Here is a 25,665-nt window from a genome sequence, read left to right on the forward strand (position 1 = left end):
GACAGACACAAAACAACAGAGACAACATCTGAGATTAAGAACAATATATACATTATCTAAACCTGCATCGGATGGGAAGCGTCGGTGCACAGCCATTTTGATATCTCTCCAGAGATGTTCAATCAAATTCAAGTCTGGGCTCTGGCTGGGCCACTCAAGGACATTCACAGAGTTGTCCTGAAGCCACTCCTTTGATATCTTGGCTGTGTGCTTAGAGTCGTTGTCCTGCTGAAAGATGAACCGTCACCCCAGTCTGAGGTCAAGAGTGCCCTGGAGCAGGTTTTCATCCAGGATGTGTCTGTACATTGCTGCAGTCATCTTTCCCTTTATCCTGACTAGTCTCCCAGTTCCTGCCACTGAAAAACATCCCCACAGCATGATGCTGCCACCACCATGCTTCACTGTAGGGATGGTATTGGCCTGGGGCCTCATGTATAAACGGTGCGTACGCACAGAAACGTTGCGTAAGACCTTTTCCATGTTCAAATCGCGATGTATAAAACCTACACTTGGCGTAAAGCCACGCACTTTTCCACGGTACCTCATACCTTGTCGTACGCAAGTTCTCCGCTCGGTTTTGCAGACTGGCGGCACCCAGCGTCAAAGCAGTGCTACTGTTCCTGTGTGGTTACACCTTATTTTCCTGACGCGGCTTTATAAATACACCAAAACTAACCGCATATTGTTTATTAGTGTAATGCATCTGATTGTAATTAACTTGTAACAATATAAAGGTAGAGGGAACAGCCATAGTATTCCAAATACCATAACTGCTTTAGCGTTGTTACTCTCACTACTTCTTCTTCTTCTTTTTTCAGCTCCTCTTGTTAGGAGTTGCCACAGCGGATCATCTTTTTCAATATTTCTCTCACTGCACCACTCAGAGTATTTATATCACTGTATCTGAGTGTGAATCACAGCAGCAGCTGATCGGAAAGGGAATTATCGGTATACAGCTTCAAGGACACGCTGTCTCAGCCACTGCAAAATGTTTTAAAGCCTTTCCTGTACGGACCTCGCGGTACAGAAACGATATCATTTATAAGGTGAAATTCAGCAAAATATGTTTATTAAATTATACAGATAAAACTTTAACTTCATTTAAATAATCTATATTCTTCACTGGGAGTGTCATTAAGGATAGAATAATTAAACATGTACTACGAAGATATTTCAATGTTCTTTAAATGTTTTGAAGAATCGGGCGCTAAGCTTACAGATGGCTTAACGTCTATTACAGAGCTGATTGTATGGCGATCGGTTACTTGGGAAAGAAAAGCACTGACTGTAGTGACGGCTACGCCAATATATATTGAATATAAAACAGAAAGAAAATAACAACACAGCTAAAAACACAGCGACAAATTTCGGCAAAAGTTAAATACTTGTGTCATGAGCACGAGGCGGCTATGCACTATCCGCAACGGTCGTAGCCATCCACTGTGCATAAGCTACCTTACTGATGGGCGGGCGAAGGAGCCACCGATTCTTCCTCTGCCCAGTGCCACCAAAAGCCTAGCGCTGCCCCTGATTGTACTGCTGCAATAAATTATTTCATCAAGTGAAACACATGTTTAATAACGTGCTTTAACTCCTATCATCATGAAAATGATATCACGTATACATCTCAGTAATTTAGTTATTCAGAGAACTGTAATATTACGAATGTAATTGATTCTGTGTCCAGTTGGAGGAAGAGAGCGGTTTAAAAGCAAGTAGTGATTCACACACACAGAGCACATAGAAGATCAAATACAAAACAAAGCATTTAACGTGCTACTTTAATTACGATGTGATTTGAGAAACTGGTTAATTAAACGATTTTAAGATGAAGTTTATGATGTTCTACTTTAATGACAAAATAAACTACGTGATTAAAGTGGAAATGTCGAGATTGAAGTTGACATTTCGTGCTTTTTCCTCACTGTGTGCCTTTTTTCTCTGTTCCCTAATAAGCTTTCATATGACACTCAGACAGAAGGCTTACAACTCGGCTTTTCACGCGACTTTGATATGTGACTTCTTTTTTATTTCCGGCACTGTACGATTTGTGAATGTGAGCTTTCAAGTTTCTCCAACACACTATGTCACTCGATCAACTTCCTTTTGTTGATTATACCACGGTTTATTTGAACAAATAGTATGTTTTTCATTTGCCTCCACTTGGTATTCGCTGAAATTCTTATATTTTCCCGTGCTTTTCCCATTGTCTTTTCACAGAAGGCTGCGCTTAAGGGCGATTTATATTAATTTGCATATTCAAATAGGCGTAATTCTGGGAGGATTTGGGGCGTTACATAATGGCGTGCCGGCGTTAGTTTTACGCTGATCGGGATGTATGTAGCGGAAGAAGCGTGGAAGTTAGATGCGCACAGATTCCTGCATCTGGATTTTTCTGTGCGTAAATACATTTCGGCTTTTGTGCTTACGCCATGTTATAGTGCGAGTTCTACGCACGGCGTTATACATGAGGCCCCTGGTGATGAGCCGTGCCTGGTTTCCTCCAAACGTGACGCCTGACATTCACACCAAAGAGTTCAATCTTTGTCTCATCAGACCAGAGAATTTTGTTTCTCATGGTCTGAGAGTCCTTCAGGTGCCTTTTGGCAAACTCCAGGTGAGCTGCCATGTGCCTTTTACTAAGGAGTGGCTTCCTTCTGGCCACTCTACCATACAGGCCCGATTGGTGGATTGCTGCAGAGATGGTTGTCCTTCTGGAAGGTTCTCCTCTCTCCACAGATGACCTCTGGAGCTCTGACAGAGTGACCATCGGGTTCTTGGTCACCTCCCTGACTCTCCCCTGATCGCTCAGTTTAGATGGCCAGCCAGCTCTAGGAAGAGTCCTGGTGGTTTCGAACTTCTTCCACTTACGGATGATGGAGGTCACTGTGCTCATTTGGGACCTTCAAAGCAGCAGAAATTTTTCTGTAACCTTCCCCAGATTTGTGCCTCGAGACAATCCTGTCTCTGAGGTCTACAGACAATTCCTTTGACTTCATGCTTAGTTTGTGCTCTGACATGAACTGTCAACTGTGAGACCTTATATAGACAGGTGTGTGCCATGTCCAATCAACTGAATTTACCACAGATGGACTGCAATTAAGCTGCAGAAACATCTCAAGGATGATCAGGGGAAACAGGATGCACCTGAGCTCAATTTTGAGCTTCATGGCAAAGGCTGTGAAAACTTATGTGCATGTGCTTTCTCAATTTTTTTATTTTTAATAAATTTGCAAAAACCTCAAGTAAACCTTTTTAACGTTGTCATTATGGGGTGTTGTGTGTAGAATTCTGTGGAAAAAAATGAATTTAATCTATTTTGGAATAAGGCTGTAACATAACAAAATGTGGAAAACGTGATGCACTGTGAATACTTTCCAGATGCACTGTAATTCTGCTACTGGATTATTTTCACAATATCCGGTATTTTGAGCTGTAAATATGAAAAGATAAATTAATAAATATAGCATAAATGCAAAAACACATTAGTATGTTTCGCTTTTCATCACTTGACGTGAAGTTCAGTGGCGACATTGCTAACTCAGGAATTTTACAAGGTTTGTATTGCTTCGTTGTTAAAGTGATTGGTCAGCAACAATATGCTGATCTTGTATGATGACTTTTTTAAGTCTCTCAATCAGTGCAATTTTATTTTCAAAATTCGGTAATAGTTTCCCCTAGACTTTCTCGTGTACTCAGATATGGGGATGGATATTTGAGGAGTAAACCGCAAGACAATGATTATATTATGTACGTTAAAGAACCATCAGCAAGAAATCAAAACACATTAATAATATATTGAACAATTATTTTAAAATTAAAGTTGAATAAATCAGACTGCAGTTGTATGTGTTCAAGTAAAGTACCACTTCTGGTGAATGGATTTGCCCAAAAGTTAACACAGATCTACAATTTTGGTGTAACAACCACATGCCTAATTTCATCCATCTGTCTAGTTGCGTTTTTGAGTTATCATGTTTATATATATATATACACACACACACACACAGACAGAATTCCAAAAAACGGTATTTTCGCAGTCTGGGAGGTCTAAAACGTCAAGGTTCATCAAATCTTGAGGTCAAATTTTTTTCATGATTACTATAATTTCTCTATACTTTGTATACTTCATGTGCAAAGTGGCAGGTGAACTACTGGCAGCAAAAAGCAGGCAACTGAGAAATAAACTGAAATGTTACTCACTTATGATTTTTCTGTCCATATGGTAAAGTTTTTGTTGACCAGCACATTCCGTTTTCAGGCGTTTGAATTGCATCTTGATATACAACAAGTGCAAAGAAAGGAGGCACGTAAATCACTTTCTATTCCACCCACTTTACACGCGTATTCAGCTTGCTCTGTTGCTGCAAATGCTGTGTGAACACCCGCTATCCATCACCAGCTGCTGTTAACTGGATGAACATGTGCGGGTGGCTCATGGTGGATGACTTCTTTTTTAGAGTTAAAAGTTATAAGGGTTAAAAACTAACAGCAAGAATATTCATTCAAAAATGAAAACTAAAATTATTTTTAGTAAATTATTATTTTATTTCAGTTAGTCTTTCCAACTACTTTAATAATTTCATTTAGTTTAAGTTTATCATTTAGGTTTTGTTAGTTATTTTATTTCAGTTTACATTTTTTTTTAATAATAGTTTCAGTTTTGATTTTAGTTTTCATTAATTATAATAAACTTGGTAGGGATGATTTTTAATCTTAAGGTCACTTTGTTTGAAGGTTTCTTGTATTTATTCTTTTTTCAGTAAAAAAAAATTATGGTGTATTGTTGAATCTTAACATCCACCAGTTATCACACTTTTGCTTTACCAAAGTATAATAATAGTAGTGAATTAGGGGACAACTAAAGACACAGATCAACTCAGAAAAGGATACCATTTCATCAACACTTGTGTACTGCCTTCTGCAATGTAAATGTGGCACATCTTATTGTAATTTTAAAGGGTTTGTTAGGTAATGTTTTTAACATGCAATCCTTTTGTGGTTTTTGCAGCTCATGATTATAGAGCATATTGAGGTGACTGCAGCTGAAAATAGTGTCTTAACTGAAGTTGGAATAGCATTTGAAACAAGATTGCTTCTACAGTATATTACAGCAAGTCCTCCATTTGCCAAACATCAATTAAACATTTAAAGTTCAACATCTCATATGTCAGTGATTCCTAATTATTTTATGATTGTTCTATTGGCTCATTTTATAGGGATATTCAAGGTCTATTTAGATTTTGTTTTGCTTAAATAATTGATTTTAAAGCAAAGTTCTAAAAGAATTATAAGATATTATTTGAAATGTAGTTGGAAGCTGTTCCTTGTTCTTTTTATAAGTGGTATTGGTGGGCAGGAACTTATTTATTCTTATTTTAAAGTGACAAAGAAGTATAATTATACAAATATATGGACAATGAGATTCAAAATAAGATTTTATATTGAAAAATAAGTGTACTATTGCATGACATTACCCCCTTTTATTCTTCTGACCCTTCCCCTAATAATAAGGGTTGATTTTTCATGCATAGGTTGTTCTTTCGTACATTTGCTTTGTGCTGTGTTTCATACTGTAAATATTTTTATTAATACTTTCAGTTTAGTTAAGTTCACTTTAGTTACTCAGAATAGTGCAGAAAACATCCAGTAAGCAGCAGTTTTGTGGATGTAAATACCTTTATTCTTTTACTTTTAACAGCCTATTTTTGGAATAATTAAAATGCTATACAATTATATGTCAGATTACTGCTCCTTTACAGCATTTTAATCTAAAATGGTATTACTTAAAATACTGGCTCTGTGCGTACCCATTCCTTGTGTCACAGTTGTTCGTTTAAACCTCGTCTATGAGGATTGGGGTTACATAATTCAGTTTATTGAGCAATTCTTCAAACACTTCTTAATTAGCAGTTAAAATTTAAAGGGCAAGATGACTATTTTAAAAAGACTTATAGCATACAGATGTATTGGTGTTCTATTATTATTTACTATTTTTACATAGGAAAATGCTTTTAAATGTTAATATTAGTATTTTGTTACAGATTTCCTGTGTATTTTAACAATAAACAACAGAAAGTTCATTTTTTGTTGTTACGCTATCAGGTAGCCTACGTTTGGAGACCTAACCCACCTCTTCTCAAGTCCTATTAAAAATATATTAGTACTGTACAGTGCACAAGAAAGTGCTTTTTAAAGTTAATATTTTTGTTAAAGATTTCTAGTGCATTTTAATAAAACCAACTGAAAGTTATTTTTTACTGTCATTGTTTTCCATCAGCTGATCTTGGTACAGTAGACCCACCTACCGCTAGTGAATGAGTCCCCACGATTGTCTTTAAATTCACTTCTGTCCGGAACACACACAGTGAGCAATTGGATGTTATCATCACTCAACACCTATTGCCCATAATACTTAATATTGATACCTACGGCGAAGATTCATGGAAGGTTTTGAAGCGAGGACAAAAAAAAAAATCACAAGAAAACTACTTCCGGCACTAACTCCAGTTTGAGTATATCAAAGTAAAAGCTCTTGCTAAGCCCACAGTACTTCAATGGGTTGCTCATATCTGACGATCATACATTAGAGTGAATTAGGACAAGTCGATGAGAACAAACTGTTTGTGAGATCCGACTGAAGGGCCTTTTGCTCCTGTACTCCACCACACTGCTTGGTTTTGTATGGCATGTTAATGTGATCCTCTGAGTGAAGAAGAACTTACCCTTAATGAGTTTCCAACTGTGTCGACATGTTATTGAGCACACTTATTTCCAGACATCTTTGGCTTGAAATAAAGCATGTTAACTCAACATAAACAGAGAAAGATACAACCAAAAGCACAACCACTTGTAGAGGATGCACACATGTGACAGAGAATGTAAACAATAATAGCGTGGGTTTTGCCCTCCACCTATCACCAGACATGCAAACTAATTTGTGCACTTCCACAAAATTAAACGTTACGCTGCATTTTTTAGTTTTTCATTTATTTAAATAATTCTTATTTTTTTGGACATGCCTGTTTATAACTTGAAGACTGGTATGTAGGAGATATTGTATATATTATCTACTTTAATAAAAGGACAAATATTTGTGTGCGCATCTGCGTGTACATCTAGTTGCTATGGTCCAGTTACAAGCAATGGGAATGTTGTCAGTCCAAAAAGTACCTTACTGAAAAGTTTAACGTATCTTGTGTGCTTCCAGTCGCTGCTGCCCTTGCTTCCCATTGTTTGTATAATTTCTCACTTACTCTGTCTCCTGGTCACAAACTAATGTCTATGTTATATGCAGTGCATTGTAAGGCATCATATTTGCTGCCCATTATCAATAAAGTCAGTGTGGCTCAGAATTTTCTCTGACACTCCTTCAATTTCATAGAATTTATTTCTTAAAAATATGTCATTGGTTTTGAAGAATCATAATAATGAACAAATTCAATTTATAGTTGTCCACTGATTATATGTTACCCCCATAAACAATATTCTTGGGGATTTTTATCTGACCCAAATTGTCACTTTTGCTCCTTGAGCAACCCACGTACATTTATGCATAGATTTTGGGACTGACCCTTGTTTAGATTTTGGTCTGAGGTGTCTGATTTTCTTACTTCCACGTGCTCTATTACTTTTCCCTTGCTTCCACTCATTTTCCTACTTCTAGACTTTTCCTCTCTTCATTTATATATTATCCAGCAAAGGCTAAGTCTTCCTTTCTTAATCTGATCATTTTGGGGTTGTCAGTGGCAATAATCATTGCAGCATCTATCTCTTACTGATAAATGGCAGGATAAGCTACAGCTGGTCCAAGCATGGATGTACCAATTTGCTGACTACAGGGAGTGCAGAATTATTAGGCAAGTTGTATTTTTGAGGATTAATTTTAATATGGAACAAACACAGTGCTATCAGTCAATCCAAAATGTTAATAAACCTGAAACCTGAATGTTTCACAACGGAAATGTGAGTGTGAACATCATCAGGGGAATACATATGTGCGCACAATTATTAGGCAACTATTAGTGTGCAGATTTATTATGCAACTAAAGGAAAAATGAAAATTTTCCCATCTCACTTGTTTATTTTCATCTGTTATAGTGAGAATAATAAACAAACACCTCAAAATTTACAAATAAACATCTCTGACATTTAAAAAAAAAATAAATCAATCAATCAATGACCAATATAGCCACCCTTCTTTCCAATAACAGTCATAAGCCTTTCCATTCATGGAGTCTGCCAGTTTCTTGATCTGTTGACGATCAGCTTTTTGTGGAGCAGTGACTACAGCCTCCCAGACACTCTTCAGAGAGGTGTATTGTTTTCTCCCCCGTAAATCTAGTGTTTAAGAAGTGCCCACAAGTTCTCGATAGGGTTTAGGTCAGATGAGGAAGGGGGGCCATGTCATTATTCCTTCATCTTTAAGGCCTTTACTGGCTGGTCACGCAGTGGAGAACTTCGATGAAAGTGATGGAGCATTGGCCTGCATAAAAATCATGGTCTTCTTCCTGTATCACTGTTTGAAGAAAGTGTCTTCGAAAAACTGGCAGTAGGTTTGGGAGTTAATTTTGAGTTCATCTTCAATGCAAAAAGGTCCAACTAGCTCATCTTTAAAAATACCAGCTCATACCAGTACCCCACCTCCACGTTGGAGTGGAGCTCTGTGCCCATTACTGATCCACAGGTCCATCCATCTGGTCCATCAAGAGTCACTCTCATCTCATCGGTCCATAAAACCTTTGAAAAAATCTGTCTTCAGATATTTCTTGGCCCAGTTTTGACGTTTCAACTTATGTTTCTTGTTCAGTGGTGGTTGGGTTTCAGCCCTCCTTACCTTGGCCATGTCTTTGAGCACTGAACACCTTGTACTTCTGGGTACTCCAGGTAGGTTGCAGCTCTGGAATATGAAAGTACTGGAGGATAATGGGTTCCCGGTAGCTTCACGTTTGAGTCTTCTCTAATCTTTGGCAGCTAATTTGCGTCTTTTGTTCTCAACACGTTTCTTGCGACCCTGTTGACTATTTGCAACAAAATGTTTGATGGTTCTGTGATCACACACCAATATCTTAGCAATTCCAAAAGTGCTCTATCCCTCTGAAAGACTTTTTACAATTTTTGACTTTTCAGAGTCAGTTAAATCTCTTTTTTGGCCCATTTTGCCTGAGGAAAACTAGCTGCCTAATAATTCTGCACACCTTGATATAGGATGTTGATCTCCTTAGGCCACACCTTCCCTCATTACACAAATACACATCACCTGACGTGCTTAAATCCAATAAGCATTCAAGTTAATACAGCTTGGAGTTGGAATATACGCATTAAAAATGATGATATGGTCAAAATACTCACTTGCCTAATAATTGTGCACACAGTGTATATACTGTATATAAACTGCTAAAAAATTAAAGTAACACTTTGAAAATGCATCAGATCTCAGTGGGGAAAAAATCATGTTGGATATCTATACTGATACAGACTGGGTAATGTGTTAGGAATGAAAGGGTGCCACATCGTTTGATGGAAATGAAAATTATCAACCTACAGAGGGCTGAAGTCAAAGGCACCCCAAAAATCAAAGTGACAAAATTATGCGGCACGCTAATCGATTTTGTCGAAATTTCATTGCAGCATCTCCAAATCATACTCCTTAGTTTGTAGGGCCCCCACGTGCTTGCCTGACAATGGCAGAGCATGCCCCTAATGAGATAATGGATGATGTCCTGGGGGATCTCCTCCTAGATCTGGACCAGGGCATCACTGAGCTCCAGGACTGTCTGAGGTGGAACTTGGATGGACCGAAACGTCATGTCCCAGAGGATTTTATTGGAATTAGGTCAGGTAAGCATGAGGCCAGTCAATGGAATCAATTCCTTCATCATCCAGGAACTGCCTGCATGGATGGATGCAATGTTTTGTTTTTTTTCCCAGTAATTTGGGATTTGTATTGTGTTTCTTATTGAATAGCAGTTAATTTTACTATCATTAATTCAACTGTAAAATGCCAAACTTGCAGCGTGTTGGTCACATCATCACACCTGCAAATCCTAAATAAATGATGCATTTTTATTATATAAAAATAATAATATAGTTAAAGCCTCGACTTTTTATCATAAAGGTCCTAAAATAACAGCAGGATTTCCCTTTTTATTAAGTTGAATTGTGAGATTTTGAATTTCAGTGTGAGATTACAGGAATTTGTAGGGCTGGTCAGTATATCAAAAATGTACTTTTACCACGGAACTATGTTTGAAAAAGGCTATTTTCTTACTGTGTGTTTTCATGCACTGTCCCCTTAAAAATCTTCAGCATCTAGAGACAGCTGTAATTTTAGGTCACATTCTTTCCCTTGTCTGTCTTCATTCTTAACCTAACAAAAACAGCATGCTGGACATGAGAAAGCTTAAGTATTGATGCTGAACCTAAGCCAGGTAAGGACAAGCCTGATACAAATGAAGACAAATTAGTATCTACAAAAGTTGCAGTGTTGATTATTTGGTTGTATTTTGTCTTCAGCCAATAGAATGCTGAACAAAGGGACATCAAATGTAAGCTCAGTCAAAAAATCATTGCTCTAACTAAACATAACACAAAAAAATTTGTTTCATCGCTTGAAATACAACTGTGTTGTGGATTATAAGTAATGCATGGCAAAAACAGAAATTGACAATCGCGGTAATGGCTGAAATGATTTCCTAAAAAAGTAGTCTTTAATGCAAGCATTTGCTAATTCCACTCCATTTACAAAAGATCCATGCAGTTGGAACATTGTAATGAGTGCTAATACATACTTTTATACAAAAGGAAGGTCCCCATAACTATATAACCACTACATGGATTTATAAGATTCATTCAAACCCTTGACACCAGATACATACTGCCCTTGAGAAACAAATTTTCTCAAACTGTGGTGCCTGAAATTATACAAGAAATGCAATGAAAAGATAGCTGCTGAGCTACAATCAATTTTTCATTATCAACAGATCTCTCTTCAATTTTGTTAGTACATCAGACAGCTTAAACTTGTTTTTTTTTTACTGTAAAACAATTCAAAACCTTGATCTTATTTTCAGAAAATGTATCTTTAGCGTACGTTTTGGAAAATTTGTACAATATGAGATACATATATTTAATTAGCATTTCATAAATGTGCGGTTTAAAATGTGCAATGGGCAGTGTGTTAAGTGCTAAATAACTGTCATTATGTTTGAGTTTCAGTGATTTATGACCTTTAAATTATTTGTAAGACACAGAGATGAGCAATTTGCAGCTTAAATAATTTTGTATATTTAATGTGTAATCTTTCTAAGGAGGGAGAAAATTCTGGACCTGTACTGATTGGCTAGACAGAGGGACCGAGCTGGGAAAGATGTGCAGCAGGTTAGGGGGATATAGATGGAAACATACTCACAAGCGAGGAGTGTATGTTGAGCAGATGGAAAGAGTACTTTGAGAGGCTGATGAATGAAGAGAATGAGAGAGAGAGAGAGAGAGGTTGGATGATGTGGATATAGTGAATCAGGAAGTACAACAGATTAGCAAAGAGGAAGGTAAGGACAGCTATGAAGTGGATGAAAAATAGAAAGGCCGTTGCTTCAGATGACATACCTGTGGAAACATGGGGGTGTTTAGGAGAGATGGCAGTGGAGTTTTTAACCAGATTGTTTAATGTAATCTTGGAAAGTGAAAGGATGTCCAAAGAGTGGAGAAGTGTGCTATGTTTGCTCTGAGGATATTGTTGGAGAAGTATAGAGAATGCCAGAAGGAGTTGCATTGCATCTTTGTGGACCTGGAGAAAGCATATGACAGGGTGGCTCGAGAGGAGCTCTGGTATTGTATGAAGAAGTCGGGAATTGTAGAGAAGTACCACTCCTTAGGAGAGTAATGTAGGTCAGTAGGAAGAAGACAGAATACATGTGTGTAAATGAGAGGGAGGTCAGTGGAATGGTGAGGATGCAGGGAGTAGAGTTGGCGAAGGTGAATGAGTTTAAATACTTGGGATCAACACTATAGAATAATGGGGATTGTGGAAGAGCAGTTAAAATGAGTGGCGGTAGTGCTGCTCCTTCGCAGTAAGAGGTTCCCAGATGTACGTTCAGTGTAGAGAACTTTATGGCAGGTGTGATGAGCTTCCAAAAAACTGGATTTATGAATGGGTATCGCACAGGTTTAAGTTAAATATTGTGTACATTTTGGGTTCGTGATCTAGTGGTCGGAGACACGAACACAAAATTCAATGGATGTTCTTCTGAGCAGGCTTTCTTTATTTCATGCATGCTGTTTCTGTCTGACATACCAAACCCCCAGTTCCCATACTTCCTTTTTCTTTCTTCACATAACCAATCACCACACGATAAACGTCTTTGTGAAATTAAAACTAGCTAAAAACTTAGACCATGGAATGTTCAGAACTTTAAAAAAAAAATCTTCATTATACATGTTTAATTATGCCATCCATTCAGGGTTGCGCCCATCTCAGCAAGCATTGTGTGCGAGGCAGGAGGAAATCCTGTACGGGGTGCCAGCACATCGCAGGGTGAATACGAACAATACATACTCTAGCAGGGTTAATATAGCATAACAAAACCCCACATCCTACATGACTTTGAAAGGAAACTGAAACATGCCGAGTAAACCCACCAGAAAAACATGCAAATTTAAGGCAGGGTACACCTGAGCAGGGCAACCTCCACGCCACCGTGCCCCCACATGATTAATACATGCTTTAATGCATTTCATCATGAAAATTTATATGGCTTGGGGAACACTTAACACAAAGCATTTAATGTGCTACATAACTTATGACGGGTTTGAGAAAATCTAGTAATTAAATATTCATTTTAAGATGAAGATTAATTTACAATGTTCTACTTTAATGACAAATTACGAGAATAAAGTCAACATGTCATCACACTATTACACAGTACCCAGGTACATTACACAGTATTGAAAAAAAATTAAACACGTACAACTTGGCTTGCAGTATTATCCAGTAGTATAGAAACAATATTCACAGATTTGAGCATAATGGTCCAAATTCGACCTTTTAAAACCAAATTATCTCCAGGCAACGGATGTGACTAATTTTTTTCGGCAAAAGTTCTTCTCTGTCATCATGTTCAACTTTATCGTCTGCTACAGGTTAGCGGTGTAGCAGTGAAAAAGGTCCCCCCTTAAACAGTTTCCTGCTGCGCCACGTTCCGAACGTTGTTTAGGCAATTTAAACCGGTGTTGCGGTATAAGAAAAATCCATATCATAACAAAAATAAAAAACGGTTTTCAGTATGAACCGGTATACCGCCCAGCACTAATTCCAGTATCCCAAGATAATATATGGAGAATACCTAAACGCTTCATGTTTTTGTCGAACTTAAGAGGAGACTTGTGCTTTAAAACAGAATCAACCATTCCTGCTGTTCTCCTGCTTACAAGTGAGCAGACTTAGAGATTACATTCTCTTTATTCAAGTAAAGAATTTTAATAGTGATAAAATTTATTTGCAAGACATTGGCAGGGATTGGCAGTCTGATAACCATCTTGCTGGTGAGTATCGAAAAGTCCATTAAGGTAGCTTATGGACTAACTGTATTTATACTTATTCTTCTCTCAATCTTCCTTGCTCTCTCTCTCTTTCTCAATAGGAGACGTCAATGAACCATTGTATGGTAACATCTAGCCCACCTAGATTATTAAGAGTATAGAGTATTAATTATAAAATAGTTAAAAGTTAAATTTTACCAAGTATACAGGCCTTTTTTTTAATAGAAAAATACAACTTGTCACATCTCCCCCTTCTTCCTTCACGCTGATGTGCATGTGTGGAATATACAGTAGATCTTCTGCCACTTTCTAGATGAACAAACAAAAAAAGACTGAAATTTCTGACTGAGAGCAGATTAAGTAAATTAACAATTAACAATTTCTATATATTTGCATGTGAAATAAATATAAACCATGTTCAAAAAGAATTTTTTTTTTATTATACTGCCCTTACTACATTGTCACAGTATTTAAGATAAATAATAAAGTTTTAATGTATTTGTTAATACTAGCCAACCCGCGGCGTACATAGGCCGCATAATCAGGCTGGTTTTTTAATGATTTTTAAGCACAGGGAGAAAAATTAACATTTGAAAAATCGGTAATGTAATAAATTGGCAAGAAAAGCAACATTGTAACAATGCACGGAACGAACCACCACACAATCGTCCGTGACTGAAAACTGGCGGACTGCAATCGTGCCTTCTCTTGCCAGGCGGAGGGATGGGGGAGCACAGCGCGGAGTGTGGAACGGGAGGAGAGGAGAAGGACGTCAATTCAGCTCCCTCCGTCATGCTAGTCTGCTGAATTCTCGTTCAGTATGTACTGCCCGCTCATGTATGGAGGAATATTTCGGACAAAATTAAATAAATAAATAAAAGTGCAAATAAATAAAAGTACTGTGAAATGTGAGCATAAATAAATAAATAAATGTGTCTTGAAATGAGAGCATAAATAAATAAATGTGTCACGAAATATGTTTTTGTTGCTTATTTATTTATTTATTTAATTTTGTCCGTAACATTCCTCCAAACCATCATGAAATACAACTTGAAATAAAACTGTCACTTTCACTCGTCAAAGTTGAGAGGGTGGGCTCTAACACACCCTCTAGTTACTGATTGGTGAATCGATAGCACAAGAATTAATTAGAAAAATGCTTACTACTGCCGATGAAATGGAGAGATAAATGTTTTTCTTTGTCTTTCAATTTTAATTTTTTTTATGTTGCAGCTGTAAAAAATGAGTTATCCAGGCTACCCTCCCCAGGCTGGTGGCTACCCTCCCCAAGCTGGTGGCTACCCTCCCCAAGCTGGTGGCTACCCACAGGCTGGTGGCTTCCCACCTCAACCAGGCAGTTACCCTCCACAGTCTGGTGGCTACCCTCCGCAGCCAGGAGGATTTCCTTCACAGTCTGGTGGCTACCCTCCGCAGCCAGGAGGATTCCCTCCACAGTCTGGTGGTTATCCACCTGTACCTCCACCAGGTAAGGACATTTCAAATACAGTAGATTGTTTGTTTGTTTTTCCTGAAAAAAATTAAATAAAAAAAGAGGTAGATTTAAAGTATATAAAGTTTTTCCTACCAGTGTTCTTGTAATGAATAATTATATAATAGTTGGCTAACTAAATTGTGCCATTTATTGTATTTGTTACTCTCTTAAAAAAATAACAGGGCTACTGTATGTTGTTTCTTTAGAAGTCCTCCAGCCTTCCATGTACGGAAATGCGTCCTGTATTCTGCCTAGAGATTAAGAGTCAGTGTTACAGATTTATTTCCTTGTTAATAGTGGTATAAATGAAATGTGTTGTATTCAGCATGGACTGTTGTCTCCATCGATGAGACCGGTTCAGTTTTGGGAAATGCACTATCGAAAAGTTCTTCTACTTACAGTGCAGTCTCGAAGCTACACTGGCAACCACAACAACAACACAAATCAATTACAAGTAATAATTTTATACTTTCATTAACAAACCATTTAGTACTGTAATAGGCCCTGCTGGCTGATCCAAATGAGTATTGGCATGTTAGATGTTGCTGTAGATGTTAGGACACAATCCTTATCTGTTATCTGATTTGCTGGTGGGGTGCCAACTGTGTCTGGGCTTTAGCAGTACTGGAATTCTTTATGCCAGGGTGAGGTAACACTTTTTAACTTGTAACACTTGTGACAGATAGGGGGTGCTATCACTCCCTTGAACCCCTGTCCACGACTCCAGACACCAAGTAAAAGTCCAATTGTTGACTTTATTTAATCGCCACAGTGCACAAAGCACCCTCTCCTCCACTATTCTCATAAACCAGTAATACACAATAAACAATCCTCCAACTCCCAGACACGTTGCCACCCTTCCACCCAGCTCAGCTCGCCGTCTGGGAACTCCCATAGTCCTTTTATATTCCCTGACCCGGAAGTGTTCCAATCCCCAGTCCATGTGACTCTCAATCCCTTCCGGGTCAGGTACAAGTCCATTTTTTCACCCCGGAAGCCCATCGCTCTTCCTTTGACGAACTTCCGGGTTAAAGGGCACAAAGTAGTCTTCGGTCCTCCCTGCAGATCCCTCTTGCGGCCCCTGTGGTATCCAGCAGGGTATTGTATAAAAACTACATGTCCCATTACTCCCTGCTGGTCTTCGGGGCACCTCCATACTGCAGGGAGGGCTCCATCTGGTGGCCTGGGGGTATTGGCCGGGATGACAAGCCGCCACATCTCACACACTATACTAACTTAGCAATCCCTGTTTAACTAAGAGCTTTAAGTACACATTAATTTGTGATAGCAATACTAGTATAGTACAAAAGATAAACCTAGGAAGCAATTGGTGGATGACTTGACACTGGACACTGTTTAGCTGCTTCAGCACTTATTTGTTTGGTTTACATCTTTTTTCAGTCTTTTCATTTTCCCAAATAGAATCAAAATACTTTGACACCAAGATGGAAAGATTAAGGTCACCACTGAGGGAGTATCTTTAAAACAGGCAGTCAGATTATCCTTGATAGAATAGGGGATGGCACCTCTGGGGAATGGGTTGGGTTTTTGGGGAACAGGGTTTGGAGAAGTCATGGTTTTGCAGTGCTGTATACAAACATGTTTACACTGCGCACACACACAACAAATCTGAAGAATAAAACCAAACAAACCCATTTCTATAATAAGATCCTTTATTGCTTGTTTACTTGCAGTGGGCATATTTCTATATTACATTATGTTTGGTCTTGATACAGTGCCATTTGACTCCACTTTCCTGTTTTGTACTCTTCATTGTGTAGACGTTATCAGAATGCCTCTGTTTATAAGGTATTATACTTTAGCACTTCTCGCCACTTTACTCGTAACCTCGGGCAATTACATACAATACAATACAGTTTATTTTTGTATAGCCCAAAATCACTCAGGAAGTGCCGCAATGGGCTTTAACAGGCCCTGCCTTTTGACAGCCCCCCAGCCTTGACTCTCTGAGAAGACAAGGAAAAACTCCCAATAAAAACCTTGTAGGGAAAAATGGAAGAAACCTCGGGATAGAGTAAAAGGACAAGCAGGAGTGAAGTTACACATTATTCATAAAATAATAATAAAGCAAAGTACATGTGAATATTGGCAACCATACAACCTGATAAATGCTATATAGTAATCCCTCCTCGATCGCAGGGGTTGCGTTCCAGAACCCCCCACAATAGGTAAAAATCCGCAAAGTAGAAACCATATGTTTGTGTAGTTATTTTTATATATTTTAAGCCCTTATAAACTCTCCCACACTGTTAACATTGTTAGAGCCCTCTAGACATGAAATAACACCCTTTAGTCAAAAGTTTAAACTGTGCTCCATGACAAGACAGAGATGACAGTTCTTTCTCACAATTAAAAGAATGCAAACACATCTTCTCTTCAGAGGAATGCGTGTCAGGAGCAGAGAATGTCAGAGAGAGAGAGAGCGCGCGTGCGAGAGAAAGCAAACAATCAAAAAATTAATACGTGCTTTTGGGCTTTTAAGTATGCCGAAGCACTGTGATAAAGCGTCATTTTTTAGAGGAGCGTCCGTATCCTCTAGGCAAATAGCCTCTGTGCAAACAGCTCCTCTACTCGCATCCCCTCCGTCAGGCAGAGAGAGTGAGAGAGACTGAGAAAAGCAAACAATCAAGCACCGCGCGGGAAGCACATCGTATATCATTGAGGAGTTCTATTTAATACATAATACATGCTCTGATTGGGTAGCTTCTAAGCCATCTGCCAATAGCGTCCCTTGTATGAAATCAACTGGGCAAACAAACTGAGGAAGCGTGTACCATAAATTAAAAGACCCATTGTCCGCAGAAATCTGCGAACCAACGAAAAATCCGTGATATATATTTAGATATGCTTACATTTAAAATCCGCGATGGAGTGAAGCCGCGAAAGTTGAAGTGCGATATAGCGAGGGATCACTGTATACAGTATATAGTTTCAAGTTGGCACACAGACTTATAGAGACCTAAATGTCTCTGATCAAGTCATCATTTCTAGTCAGAGTTGTACAGGATAGGCATATGTCTCAATATGGCTGCCGAGTTGTGCTCCTCAATGTATGAGAGAGAGAGAGAGAGAAAAAACACACAATGCCTTTTCACAACTGCCTTTCACTAGTGGATACCATTTGTTTAGATGAAGCTTGCCAGCTAGTATGTTTTACAGGCACCCTTGCCAAGCTGGTCTGAAGCTACATCACCCTCACCACAAATTCCTCATCCTAAGTCAGTCCTAAAGACTGGGAAGTTTGGTTAGGTAAACATCAAAGAACCGCTGTCCTCATCAATGAAATAAAACATCCCTCATAAAACACTAAAATTACAATTGATATGTCTAGCTTAAAAATAAAGACATACTCTGTATATTAAGTTGATAGATATTTTGTATCACTCCACCACACAATGCTGTCTAACTAACCACTTTGACATTGCCTCCATATACAATTCAGATCATATTTTATTCATGGTCCTGAATTATAAATAAACAGTCCTACGCTTGCATAAGTTGTGCCTGCTCCAAGTCCTGGCCTGGGGTGGCATCCTAACTGTTTTCATTTGATTTTCCGATTAGTAATTGTTTAAAAATTGATCAAACAATTCGATTTCGACTCTGCAAGTCTCAAGATTGATCCTATGAATCCCTGTCCTGCTCAAATACTATATGTACATTTTTGCTTATCTCCATTTTTGGCATCTGATCCAGTAGGTGTTACCAGTTTAAGGCTTTCTACAGAAAAAGCACTTCACATCACATAGAATGGGAAGGGTCTGGCTACAGGTAGGACTACATAAACTGGTAGTCCTCCCTTAACTGAAATCAGCGTCTTTGCCACTTAAACCAGATGTGTGGACTTTCTACGGATTAAAACCATAAAATAAAATCAAAGCTATATGTAATCGTTGCAGATCACAAGTTAAGTATTGTTGTAACATAACAAATTTGAGAAATCATTTACCCTGACCTCACCCATAAACTAGGTGCGTAATGGTTCCCAAACCGAGACTGAAATCTCGATTCCAACGTTAACGGTCTTGAAACTGCGACACCTCCCACTGCTTAAGCTGCAGCTTGTTCAGCTATCATTATGTTGCAGAATTCATCTCTTATTTCACAATTAATAGTATAACACATGCAAATCATGAAATTATTATTCTTTTCAAAGTTAAGGCAAGTGCTATATTTTGTAAATAGTCAATCCTTAACTTTTGCAGGGATTGCATTCCTAGGAAACAATGCAAAAGTTGATGTTGAGAATGCTAATACATTGAACCTGTGGGAAATACAGTTAGGTCCATAAATATTTGGACAGAGACAACTTTTTTCTAATTTTGGTTCTGTACATTACTACAATGAATTTTAAAAGAAACAACTCCGATGCAGTTGAAGTGCAGACTTTCAGCTTTAATTCAGTAGGTTGAACAAAAAGATTGCATAAAAATGTGAGGCAACTAAAGCATTTTGTTAACACAATCCCTTCATTTCAGGGGCTCAAAAGTAATTGGACAATTGACTCAAAGGCTATTTCATGGGCAGGTGTGGGCAAGTCCGTCGTTATGTCATTATCAATTAAGCAGATAAAAGGCCTGGAGTTGATTTGAGGTGTGGTGCTTGCATGTGGAAGATTTTGCTGTGAACAGACGACATGCGGTCAAAGGAGCTCTCCATGCAGGTGAAAGAAGCCATCCTTAAGCTGCGAAAACAGAAAAACCCTTCTGAGAAATTGCTACAATAGTACGAGTGCCAAAATCTACAGTTTGGTACACCCTGAGAAAGAAAGCAAGCACTGGTAAACTCGACAATGCAAAAAGACCTGGACGTCCACGGAAACAACAGTGGTGGATGATCACAGAATCATTTCCATGGTGAAGAGAAACCCCTTCACAACAGCCAACCAAGTGAACAACACTCTCCAAGGGGTAGGCGTATCAATATCCAAGTCTACCATAAAAAGAGGACTGCATGAAAGTAAATACAGTGTGTGCACTGCAAGGTGCAAGCCACTTATAAGCCTCAAGAATAGAAAGGCTAGATTGGACTTTGCTAAAGAACATCTAAAAAGCCAGCACAGTTCTGGAAAAACATTCTTTGGACAGATGAAATCAAGATCACCCTATACCAGAATGATGGCAAGAAAAAAGTATGGAGAAGGCGTGGAACAGCTCATTATCCAAAGCATACCACATCATCTGTAAAACACGTTGGAGGCAGTGTGATGCTTGGCGTGCATGGCTGCCAGTGGCACTGGGACACTAGTGTTTATTGATGATGTGGCACAGGACAGAAGCAGCCGAATGAATTCTGAGGTGTTCAGAGACATACTGTCTGCTCAAATCCAGCTAAATGCAGTCAAATTGATTGGGCAGCGTTTCATGATACAGATGGACAATGACCCAAAACATACAGCCAAAGCAACCCAGGACTTTATCAAAGCAAAGAAGTGGAAAATTCTTGAATAGCCAAGTCAGTCACCTGATCTTAACCCAATTGAGTATGCATTTCACTTGTTAAAGACTAAACTTCGGACAGAAAGACCCACAAACAAACAGCAACTGAAAGCTGCTGCAGTAAAGGCCTGGCAGAGCATTAAAAGGAGGAAACCCAGCATCTGGTGATCTCCATGAGTTCAAGAGGCTGTTTCAGGCTGTCATTGCCAGCAAAGGGTTTTCAACCAAGTATTAGAAATGTACAGAACATTTTATTTCCAGTTATTTAATTTGTCCAATTACTTTTGAGCCCAAATTGAAATAAAGGTCATTCCCTAGAATTGTGTTAAAAAAATGCTTTAGTAGCCTCACATTTTTATGCAATACACCGGCTCGAAGTTTATTTAAACACCTTTATGTTCTCTCAAAGCCACATCACTGACTGCATGCTTGGGCTTAAGGCCCGAAGGACTTGTGCTATGCTTTTGGGATGTAATTGCAAAACTTGAAAAACCATGAAAATATGCAAAAAATGTGTTTCCTCTATAATGGTAGGGTGATCAAGACCGGTATTGTATCAGGTTCTATCCCCCTTGTCAGAAATGTCAATCAAACTTTGAAATCTGTGAAGTTTCATAAGCAGGGCTTGTCCAGAAATCTATACTAGAGTATGATTCTCTTGATTACCGTTCCCCAAACAATTTTCTGTGCAGTGCATAGCTGCAACAACGTTGAATACATGAGGTAGCCAATGCAAAAATAAAAAAGAAGTTACAAAAAAAACCCAAAAATGCCAAGCTGACAACATTTCAGTCAAAATGTGTTGCCCTAAACTTTATAACAAAGTGAAAAGCTTAACTGGTGGAGAATTTGAGCAATGTCAAAAAATTATTGCTTTAACTACAAATGTGTGGACCTCCAGTGCAAGACAGAGCTTCATTACAATCATGGCACACTACTGTACTGCAACTCAGTAATTTCAAAAACTATATTTATATTAAATATATTATATTAAAGTCACACAGCCTGTCAGATATACTAATGGAAAATTGAAAGACCAAACACCATCATTCCTGTGACAACAGAAAAATTCAAGAGCATTGTGAATGCGGTTGAAGCGGCTGGATTTCAACCACACATTTTATGTTTTGCACATACAGTTAACCTGACATAACAGAAGGGATTGGGTATTAAACAGATAGCCTGGCTTTTACATGGAATGAGAAAAGTGGTCACTTTTTTCCATCGTAGCACCATGCTGTATCAGTGCTAAAGGAAAAACAAGATGCTCCAGCTTCCTTCACACAAGCTTATTGATATGTTTGAGCACTACCTTAAACAGTAGGCTGCGCTTACAGACAGCAGTATTAAGAGGAACATTAAGGACATTGTTACTGTCTCTGATGAAGATGTAAAAATAGCTGAGGACATAGTTCATTCTCTCAAACCACTGAAAACGGTGGCAACTCTGCTGAGCACTGAACAGCTGCAAACAGTTTAATTGATAATGCCACTGAAACAAACAATCCTGGCGTCTATGAAACGGAGTGACTCTGATTCAGCAGTTGTGAAAGATGACAAATTTGCCATTGTCTCTGATTTCAACAACAGACACCCCGACTGGTCAACAGTTGTTCAGTTTATTCATGTTAGCACTTTACTTGCTTGACCCACGTTTTAAATTTCTGCCCTATCCAGCAACATATGTTCCTGGTAAGAGGGTTCTGTCTAGTGCAGGGGACTTTGTCACAGCACAGAGAAGTAACCCTCTCGCCTGAGAATGTGGACATGATGGTGTTCTTGAAGAAAAACATAAAACTTAATTGAAGCATTTTCACAGAAATGTGTAGTAAACTGAAGGCATCAACCTCTCTATTTCAGACTGGGTTTTTATTTTTTAATTTATTTTTGTTTATATAGATTGGTCTTAAGACAATTGTTAATTATTTATTTTTTGTTTACATAGTTAATTTATTTGAAGTTAATTTAATCTACCATGTTCTTTGGTGTTGTCTTTAGTGTTTGTAATTGTTATTGACTTAATAAGAACCCAATTATTTTTTGTTTATTTCCTTAATAAAAAGAGGTATGAACTGAACCGTGGATTGAAAATCAAAGTCTGAACCAAGCCGTGGATTTGCAGAATCATTACACCCCTACCATAAACGTAATCTCAGTTAGCATCCAAATGAGTAAAGACTACACAATACCAATTTGACCATGTGTGCAAAGCAGCCAATGCGAGTATCTCCATAAGCTGCACCACACAAATCATTGTAGTGGCATTGTTAATCATGATGGCCGGTTCTTTGTCTTTTATGTTTCATTTATCCAATACCACTGTCAACAAACATCAGCTCTAGAGCCTCAATTTAAAACTTTTTTTTTTTTGTCTGAAGAGGAAGTGTAAAGACACATTTTCAAAAACTGATTAATACGACTGCTATACATGAGCAACTGAAGATATTGTATGTTTATCTTTTAGAATTATAGAAAGGCAGGAGTCTTCCCGCTGTTTCTTTAATTTCGACTAAATCAGGATTATTTTAAATGTCCATCAGGGGAAAAAATTTGGCTAACAGTTATGTTGAAATGTATCTACATGGAGATTCATAACACGCTAATAGGTTAGTTAATAAAATACTTATTATTTAACAAGCAATATTTGACTATTTTATACTATTTGTAAGCTGATATAGATGTTTTATAAAGAAGATGCCATTGCATTATATTAAATCAAGGAGCATCCCCATAATATATGTGGACTTTAATGTGGCGATACATATGTTAATTAAATTATCGTGCAGTGCTGCGAAAATGTTTATTTATGTATGCATTTATTTATTTTTTAAAGAGCAGTATTTTGTTCTACATCTTCTAAATACTGATGTTAACTGTTCATTGGTAATAAAGTATTTCTTCTTAAATGTCATTCCATGCTTATACATAGTTAATTAAGTCACTATATAGACAACCTTCATATAAAGTGTTACTGAAATTTGTTGCATTATACTAATGTCCTGTATGCATAGTTAGGTAATTTCTAAAATGGCAACCACTTCAAATATATCAGAGCACACTATTTCACTCAAGATAAAATCAATATTGAATCGAATCGTCATTGTGAATTGGAATTGAATTGATTAGGGATATCCGTGCCAATACCAAGCCCTAATACAGAATATGCATTGAAAGATCTACACTCCCTCGTACTTTGTACTATGACTAGCATACTACTCTGTTGATGAAATGAGAAGCAATTCATATTTAAAATAGGAGACAGATGATACGTTTTAAACAATTAATTGGGACACCAAAATCGGGCAATAGATATGTATCTGCCCCAGGAAATATGGGACATCTGGTAAAACTAATTCAGAACCATTTTTGAAGATGCTAAAAATGATTGAGTGCCAGAATTGTCTGTGATTTGTTTGTCCTTCTAAATTTAGATTTCTGGGCAAGAGGAGAATAATTAGAAAGGTTAGTAGCAGTTAGAAGGTAGAAATAGAGGTTTTTATGATGAAGATTCTACAAAGAGTGTGCATAACAGGAATTTTAAACACTCCACTAAATCCTGACCAAAGTGATAGTATGTCAGGAAGTGTATTTTGTCAGGAAGTGCCAAAACCATGCACTAGTCTTAGCTTTTGAATGCATTAATTGTGCCTGTTACTTTTACTGTAGTTCTTTGAATGCTGTTCCTTCATCTTCATTTTGCACAGTTTAAAAGGAGCATGCATCATAATGGTGTGCCAAGATTAGCTTCAGTAAAAGAAGTAAGCAGCTTCTAATCATTAAGAGCAGTTTTGCCAGGAAGTAATTGATTTGGTGATATTTTTTATTCAGCAAAAACTTTTTTTTTTCTTCAAAACTTATCAAACAGCATAATGTCTCATTTCAGTATATGGTTTCTATACGCAGATGTTCATGTCGGGTACTGAAGGTAAGAGAGGTTCAAGCCTGTTATTGCTTTGACTTTCTGGCATTTTAGACCTTTCTTGGTTTGCACAGTTTGCTGTGTCATTTATGCAATTTGATCTTGCACTTCTGCTTTGGTAACTCATACATGTTAGTTAAATTGACAACTTCTGAGTTTTACATTTTTAAGTAGATCTGGCTTCTTTGTGGTCCATGTTCTCCAAAGTGTTTTCCTGAGCAGAAAATTTGTCATTTAGCCAGACAACCTAATAAGATGTTGGGGTATGCAGAGTTTAACCTGCTCTTATTGGTGACACTTCCTCTAATATTATGATTGATTTTGATCAAGTGCAGAACATAACTTGTATTTTTGCATCTTTGCATGAATGCATGTTGAGTATCTTCAGACGTAAGTAGAAACATTGAGCTAGTCACAGTTTTTTTGGGTAGACTAGTTGTAATGGTGTGCTAAATTAGATTGAAGCTTATAAGTGAGACTTTACCACAGACAAACATTCTTGGAGGATGTGATTTCAGTAAAAAAAATAAATAAAAAAAGGTATGGGATTGTGAATTCAAGATTATAAATGCTGTTGGATTTAAAATCCAACAACACTTTGCCTCCTAAAGACCTTGTTGCATTAGACTACTTTTCGCAGGATTTTTGAGTCGTAGCCTTTAATTTACACAATATTAGCAAGCTGAAGGCTCACTTCTATGGAATTTAGTTGCCTAGTGTGACATACTGAGAAACTCATTCGAACTAGGCCACTACTTGCACAAACGTGTTTGATTTTGTCTTTAGTTGTATGGCAGGACTCTCTGTATAAGAGTTAAAAACCAATGAATGCTCAACAGGAAGTGCAATGCATATAATCCAGTGATGAGGAATAAGAAACAGAAGAGAAGCTCATCGGTCTGATGCCTTATGTTTTAGGTACCACAACAGAATAGGGAAAAAAGGGGGCAAAAATTGCAGCTAAACTAGTTGTACATGGTTTAACAGTCTGGCTTACGTAGCAGCTAGAAATCACGTAATGTGACATCAGTCATTAGAGGGCAGTAGCCCTAATACTCACAGCACAGTGGGTACCAATGTAAGATTTATTTTAGTAGGAAGGAAAAAAAAGCATGTACCTCTTGGGAAAGTATAACAAGAATAGAATATCTTTGAAGAAAATGAAGTAATAATAATATGAGCTTGTATATATCATAATAATATTCATGAACTATATTGTTTTATTTAGAAAAAAATATTTTTTCCTACAGACAAAT

At 37.7% G+C, this 25,665-nt stretch overlaps 1 protein-coding gene across 2 annotated transcripts in view; it reads left to right on the plus strand.

The window, feature by feature from the left end:
• Positions 1-25,665, plus strand: part of anxa11a (annexin A11a) — a 92,629-nt gene that overhangs the window by 20,271 nt on the left and 46,693 nt on the right. Inside the window, exons 2-3 of one of the 2 annotated variants that reach the window (XM_039772981.1) lie at positions 14,773-15,025; positions 24,374-24,415. In XM_039772981.1, coding sequence (XP_039628915.1) covers positions 14,782-15,025; positions 24,374-24,415 — 286 coding nt within the window. In that variant the 5' untranslated portion in view covers positions 14,773-14,781. The remainder of the gene's footprint in view (positions 1-14,772; positions 15,026-24,373; positions 24,416-25,665) is intronic. The other variant, XM_039772991.1, reaches the window with a different exon arrangement.

This window comes from Polypterus senegalus, chromosome 1, assembly GCF_016835505.1.
Source record: "Polypterus senegalus isolate Bchr_013 chromosome 1, ASM1683550v1, whole genome shotgun sequence".
Classification (NCBI taxonomy): domain Eukaryota; kingdom Metazoa; phylum Chordata; class Cladistia; order Polypteriformes; family Polypteridae; genus Polypterus; species Polypterus senegalus.